At 47.5% G+C, this 6,874-nt stretch overlaps 1 protein-coding gene across 1 annotated transcript in view; it reads left to right on the top strand.

Moving 5' to 3' along the window:
* Positions 1–3,889, top strand: part of CPNE1 (copine I) — a gene marked incomplete at its 5' end in the record, with an annotated part of 14,960 nt that extends 11,071 nt beyond the window's left edge. The window contains 2 exons of the mRNA XM_009083853.1: positions 2,005–2,241; positions 3,773–3,889. Coding sequence (XP_009082101.1) covers positions 2,005–2,241; positions 3,773–3,889 — 354 coding nt within the window. The remainder of the gene's footprint in view (positions 1–2,004; positions 2,242–3,772) is intronic.
* Positions 3,890–6,874: the final 2,985 nt, after the last annotated feature.

Raw genomic sequence — 6,874 nt, 5'->3', positions numbered from 1 at the left:
CCCTGTTTGCTGGCACTGTACTTACTGTTGCAGTGTACAGGAATGCTATGTTGGTTATTAGACCAGTTGGACTGTGGCAGCAATTGCCTCACTCTAACCTCTCTTGTCGAGCTCTGTCACCTGTAGGGAATGCACACAGTATAGAGAAGCTCTAGATGTTTTGTGCCAAACAATTTTGCTCTCAAGAATGTCCAGAAAGACCACCTCCAAGGAACTACCAAAAGGCTTGGCTGTCTGTCCCACCATGGTGGCATGGAGTCTGGGAACTGCCGAGCATCTGTGCTGCTCTGTGGTTGTGGCAGGACTCATTTGTGTGGCTGCTGTTCAAATTCCACCCAATTTCTTTAAACTTCATTCCTTTTGATTAAGGACAAAGGACTCTGATTTCCTAATAGATTTTAACTGATTCCATCAGAGGGAATTTGAACATACTCTGCTGCTAGTTGTATTGTCCAGCTGTGTCAGTGTAGTAGGCTGACCCTGTCTGGATGCCAGACACTCCCCCACAGCTGCTCTGTCACTGCCCTCTGCGAGTGGGCAGGAAAGAGAAAATACAATGAAAGGTTCATGGGTTGAGATGAGGACCAGGAGAGATCATCACTGAGTAGCCTCACGGGCAAAATAGACTCAGCCTAGGGAAATGAAGTGACTTTATTACTAACAAGATCAGAGCACGATAAGAAGAAATAAAACAGACCTTAAAACCACATTCCCCCCATCTCGGCTCAGCTCAGTCCTTCCCCTGCTCCAGCCTGGGCTGATCCCACAGGCTCAGTCCTTCCCTTTTCACAGAATCACCCTGTAGCCCCCACTGCCCAAACCTGCCCCACAAACCCCACACAGTCAGGATTTTTGGTGCCACTCATGTTTGTGTGTTTATCCAATACGTTTTCCACACTGAGGCACTTGGGCTAGGGAGATCCATTTCTTAAATTTCTGAGGGTATTTTTTCCTGGGCTGATCCCACAGGCTCAGTCCTTCCCTTTTCACAGAATCACCCTGTAGCCCCCACTGCCCAAACCTGCCCCACAAACCCCACACAGTCAGGATTTTTGGTGCCACTCATGTTTGTGTGTTTATCCAATACGTTTTCCACACTGAGGCACTTGGGCTAGGGAGATCCATTTCTTAAATTTCTGAGGGTATTTTTTAGCCTTCCCAACACTTCAGGGGAATCTTCTTAATTGTCTTTGTGTTCATTATCTCTACTTTTTCTTTCAGGTTAAAAACTAACTATTTAAATAAAGAATCTGTCAGTGGGGTACAACAATAGTAACCCTTGTGTTAACTGTGTTCTGAAATTGGAAATTTGGTCTTCTGTTATTGTGTTCCCCTCATTTTAAGTCTGTAGATAGTTGCTATGAAACAGCAGTTGCTCACTTCAGAACCAGGTACTAAACCTTAGCTTCTGGAAAAGGATGGAAATTTTAAACACTTTACCACCCTAATTTGTAAGTTGAAGGTATTTTTTTCATTCTAAAAAAGCTGCTGTATTTTTCCCCTCTTGTTATCTCTGGAGTGGTTTTGTCTCATGTTATTTGGCACTGCTGTGTTTTGAGATTTCCAGTACTTGTGATTTAAATTATCAGTAACAAAAAAAGGGTTTTTTGAGTAATACTGCAGAGATATTAAGTATCTTTAGCCTTTCTGAGATGTCAGGCTCTAGAGCAGCACCCCTCAGTGAATTTTGTATGCAGCTGTGCTGATTTAGTAGCACTTTGCTCATCTCTAGTTCTTTTTGCCAGTTGCTGTAACTGTTCTTTATAAATTGAATTTAATCCTTTCTCTTTTTTTCAAGTACTGAGGAAATCTGAAGTGCACGATGAAAAGTGTTAGGCATAATAAAAGAGAGGAATAAACATAAGTTTCTTTAACAATCTGGTTTTGCCTTATCCACAGCAATGACCAATTTCTTCCTTAGCATAAGAGATTGCTCTATTTGCCTTCAGTTGTATGCGCTCTGGGGTTGAAATACCTAACTGGGTGCTTCCTCATGTTTTTCAGCAATATTTTATCTTGCTGATCATCACAGATGGAGAAATCACTGATCTGGACCAAACCAGGCAAGCAATTGTTAATGCCTCGAAGCTGCCCATGTCCATCATCATCATCGGCGTCGGTGAGGCTGATTTCAAAGCAATGGAGTTCCTTGATGGGGACAGTGGTGTGCTGAGGTCTGTGACAGGAGAGCCAGCTGCACGGGACATCGTCCAGTTTGTGCCTTTCAGGCAATTTAAAAATGTAAGCTGATTTCAACTTCAGCAGAGTCCTGGTGTGTAGACTGAGAGTTGTGGTGAATGGAGCTAAATCCAGTTGGGGCTGTCAGTAGTGTTCCCCAGGGCTCAGTTCTGGGGCAGGTCCTGTTTAATACCTTTACTGATGATCTGAATGTGGGGAGTGAGTGCACCTCAGTGAATCTGAAGACACACAGTTGGATGGGAGTGTGGATCTGCCTGAGGGTGGGAAAGCTCTACAGAGAGACCTGGACCAACTCGATCAATGTGCCAGCAGAGTGCACAGATGGCCAAGAAGGCCAAGGGCATCTTGGTCTGGATCAAGACCAGTGTGGCAGCAGGACCAGGGCAGTGCTCATCCCCCTGGACTGGGCACTGGGGAGGTCCCAGCTCAGTGCTGTGCTCAGCTTTGGGCACTCCCTGCAAAAAGGCCATTGAGGCACTGGAGCGAGTCCAGCCAAGGGCAGCGAGGGCAGGAAAGGGCCAGAGCACATGGGGAAGGGCTGAGGGAGTTGGGCTTGGTTAGCCTGGAGGAGAGGCTCAGGGGTGACCTCATGGCTCTCTCCCAACTCCCTGACAGGGTTGGAGAGAGTCTGTCCTGCCATGGCTGCAGGGAGAGGACTGGAGGGAATGGCCTTGAGCTGAGACAGGGCAGAGTCAGAGGAGGTGTTAGTAAAAATGTTTTCCTGGTTAGGCTGTTCAGACAGTGGAATAGGGAATTGCCCAGGGAGGTGGTGGAGTCACCATCCCTGGGGTTGTTTAAGAGGCATCTGGATGTGATACTAGAGGATATGGTTTAGGGGTTATAGTAGTGATAGGTTAAGGGTTGGATTTGATGATTTTGGAGCTCTCCTCCAACCTCGAGGATTCTATCCTAAAGATGAACGTGGTCTTGCCAAGGCAGCAGGCTGCATGCTCAGTGCTGCAGGCTGTGCTTGTACCCAGTGAGAGCTGAGATCTCTGCTGCTGTGTTCAGAGCTGTGTCTTGCTTCTCGCTCCTTTTTCTCAAAGAGCCCTGGTTGTATTATTGATTTTGCACACTGTCTTTTGGTTAGGCTAGGGTTAAAGGGGATATTCTTTCCCCTGGCATGCAGATGTTTAGGCAAGGAACTGAGATCATGTTGTCTGTGATGCTGAGTCCCATGAATGAGTGAAGCTGAGATCAGTCTCCCCTGTCATTCCCCAGCTCTTCCTAACTTCCACTGCATGCACGTTGCACAGTGAATTGGGTTGAACAGTGAGTCAAATGAAAACCCAAAATAAGAGACACTGCTTGTGGCTGGGGCAGTTTCATGCTTGGATCAGGGCTGTGTAAGGGCTGTGTGAGTCTGGGGCTGAGGTGGGAACGAGTGGTTTTCATCAGCAGTGCTCACTGAGCACTGGAGGTGCTCCTAAAGCTGCAGCAAGCAGCTCTTGAAACAGGGAATGAGCATAGTAGGTGGAGACTGTGCTCAGAATCCTGTGAGGAAGTTTGTAACTGGGCTGACAAATCCCTTCTCTGCTGTATTTCTGATTTATTCTCCCTGTTTTCCTTTCAGGCTCCTCAGGAAGCTCTTTCCCGGACAGTCCTGGCTGAAGTACCCAAGCAGCTGGTGTCGTACTACAAGTGGCAGGGGTGGCCCCCGCTGAGACCACCCGAATTCAAGGCCATGTAGCTCGAGGCTGGCCCTGCTGCCTGCCCCATGCTCCCCTTGCATGCCATGGGTGTTGGGTGCCTCCAGGTTGCACCATTCACACCACTTTTACCTGCTTGTGCTCTGAGTAATTTGATCTTTCCTGTTTCTAATCAGAAGGAATGTAAATACAGGAAAAGCCCCACTGCTTGCGGTTTTCATCACAGATAAGTAGACCTTGCTGGTTTTCCAGCTTGCAGCAGTGGCACATGGTGAGGCATGGCCCCGTGGTTGGTTGGCACAACCCATCTGCTGCTCGGTGTCGGGGTGGGCGTGCCTGTGTGCGCTGAGCCGCTCGCACCGCGCTGCTCCGGCGCTGAGCTTGGTGGGAGAAGTGTCGCGCCCGTTCCTGCTGTAATGACACTTCCATGTGCTCCTTGGTAGGTGTTGTTCTTCTAGCAAGCTGCCCTGGGAATGGGGACCCTTCTGTCCTGCATGTGACCAAAGACTTTGGGTTGGATGCCTGAGGTAGTTCCTTTTGTGCATTCATGAAGTGCCAGTATATTTTTTTATATCTAGAGGTATATTTTTAAATTTCAGTGACCATACTTATTAGCTTCTTTTTAATCACATTTTTCTACTGGCAAAATTTGCTTCTGTGGTAAACTCTTGCTTGGAGCCATTGTTATAGCTAAAGAACACTGCACTTTGGTTATTTTAGGAGGTCAGTGAGGATTGATCATTAACTAATGGGGCTGGGATGGGATTAGTGAGTTACGCTAATTTGACTTTAAAAATCCAGCAACTGGAAACATGGAAATGAAGATATTCTGAGTGATTTCTTTGTATCACACAAGCTGCAAAGTGATGAAGCAGCTCCAAAGAGGTGCTTCATCCTCAGGAGTGTGATGTGTGTATTACAGGGTCTGTGGACTGTGGAACAGGCACATGATAGCAAAGCACAGTTGTTTTGAGGGATGGGAATTGGTGGTTCATTTCAATATAGAGATGAAGAAATTTAGGCTTGTCATTGCACTACAAGTGGTCATCACTTTCAGTTACGTAAATAAATACTCTGCTTTGATTTACATATCATGTCTGAACTTTTATTTCCTTCCTGGACTACTTTGGCTTTCTAGCGATGCGGATGGTGATGTTTCAGCACCTGAGTGAGCCTAGGTTGAGTGTGGTACAAATGCAGAGCCCTCTGCTTGTGCATCATTGTTGGTTTTGTTCCCTGTTGATCACTGGGACTGCTGAATCCCACAGCCCTGTCCTGCAGTAAGATCAGCTGTTTCTTTACCATGAAATTATGAAAGAATTTGACTCTTCTACCAGACAAACCACAAAATGATGAGACTATGTTGGCAGACTGCCCTGGTGATCCAGGCCCTGAGACCGGTAGGTTACAAACCTGTGTGAAGGTAGAACCTGGGATTGAACCCACACCTTCAACTAGTCTAGTCATTCTGTGTGGATTCTGCCAAACTACCACTGTGGTGTAGCTTGTGCGTGAAGGGCTGTGGGTCCAAGAGCACTGCTGATCCAAGATCAATCTCTCCTAGTTTTTCATTCAAACCTAGTTTGGACCATGATGTGTTCTCCCAGGTCACACAGGCAGTAGCCAGCTTCCTCTGGAGAAAGCTGGACTGTCTTTCTGACACCCAGCCTGCAGCACCCCATCTTGCACTCCTTGCACTTTCTAGAGTCTTGAAGGAAACCAAGCCAACCTCTCTTGAGTGGCTGTCTAAACTGAGATGTGTTGCAAGTCTGGAAGGGAAGGACGAAAACTGCCAAGTCTCCTCTGAGAAACTGCACTGTGGTTGAGGACATCCTTTACTCTTGTTTTCTGCTGCTTACAGGCTGTAGACAGAGCTCCCCTTCCCTGTGTTGTGTGTATAAGAAACCTAAGGCTGGTCTTTTGTGTGTATATTAAAATCCATTTTGCCTCTCCTTTTTCAAACCTCTGCCAGCTCCTGCTCAAAAGGGAGAGTGGATCCTTTGTGTTTCTGCATTGACTGTGAGGAGTAGAGTCATCACAGCAGCAAGATGAGGTGTCTGCAGGTGCTGGGTTTATCGATGGTAGGAGATACTGGTAAGGAGAAGTAAGGCTAAAGGGCCAGGGAATGCCAGCTGAGTGAACAAAGGGAAGTATAGCCTGAAGGGCCATTAAGTGCAGGCTGAGGGAGGGGATGGTGACAATGAATTTAGAGAACTAATTGTAATAATAATGACCACCCATCCCTGGAAATAATTAATAGGTATGAGCATTTAATGTATAAAGAACATGAAGGTTTTGTCCCTGGTTGCACAAGTTTGGTGGAGCGATCCCCCTTGTGCCCAGCGCTGAATAAACAAAGACCTGCTCCTCAGAGATACAAGGCTGAGTAGTTCTTTCCCAGCTTTTCTCGGCATCAGTACCTTTCCTGTTTTGGGGAGGGAGAGGCCAAGATATGGCAGAGGCAGGTCTGAGGAAGTTCTCCCTGTGGGAGCAGAGCACAGTTTGGAGGAGGTGCTCTTTACCCACAGGTAAGTGGCTGAAATGTGAGCAAGCAAAGGGGCATGAGTCCTGTGGTTGTCACTTGAGAAACTGCATGGGTATGGGCCCAGATGAAAAGCCATGGGAAGGTCAAGCTTGGAAGCTGCTGACCTGGGATGGCAGTTTTGCCTGTTTTCTCTCACTGACTCCCTGAGGCACCAGGTTTTGGAGGCAGTGCAGACAGCTGCTGGGCACTTGGGTGGAAGGCGGGCAGGGCTGTCCCCTGCCATGTGCTGCCCTGGGTGTAGCTGGAATGCAGACTGATTGCGGGGCTGTGGCTCAAGTTAGAGGAAAGGCCAGTGTGCTGGTTTGAAAGCAAACCAGTGAGAGACTCCAAGTCAGAGATACCAAGCAACAAATGCAACAGTAACAAAAAGCAACCACTGACAGTCAAAGTAACCTGACAGCCTGTCAGTCAGGGTGTTGGTAGCAGTCCGATGAAATGGTGGCTGCAGTCCTCCTGCTGGAGCTATGATCCCGCTGATCCC

The sequence above is a fragment of the Acanthisitta chloris genome, unplaced genomic scaffold, assembly GCF_000695815.1.
Source record: "Acanthisitta chloris isolate BGI_N310 unplaced genomic scaffold, ASM69581v1 scaffold5941, whole genome shotgun sequence".
In the NCBI taxonomy this organism is placed as follows: domain Eukaryota; kingdom Metazoa; phylum Chordata; class Aves; order Passeriformes; family Acanthisittidae; genus Acanthisitta; species Acanthisitta chloris.
Note: the sequence above shows the minus strand (reverse complement) of the source record. Positions and strands in the feature narration are given on the sequence as shown.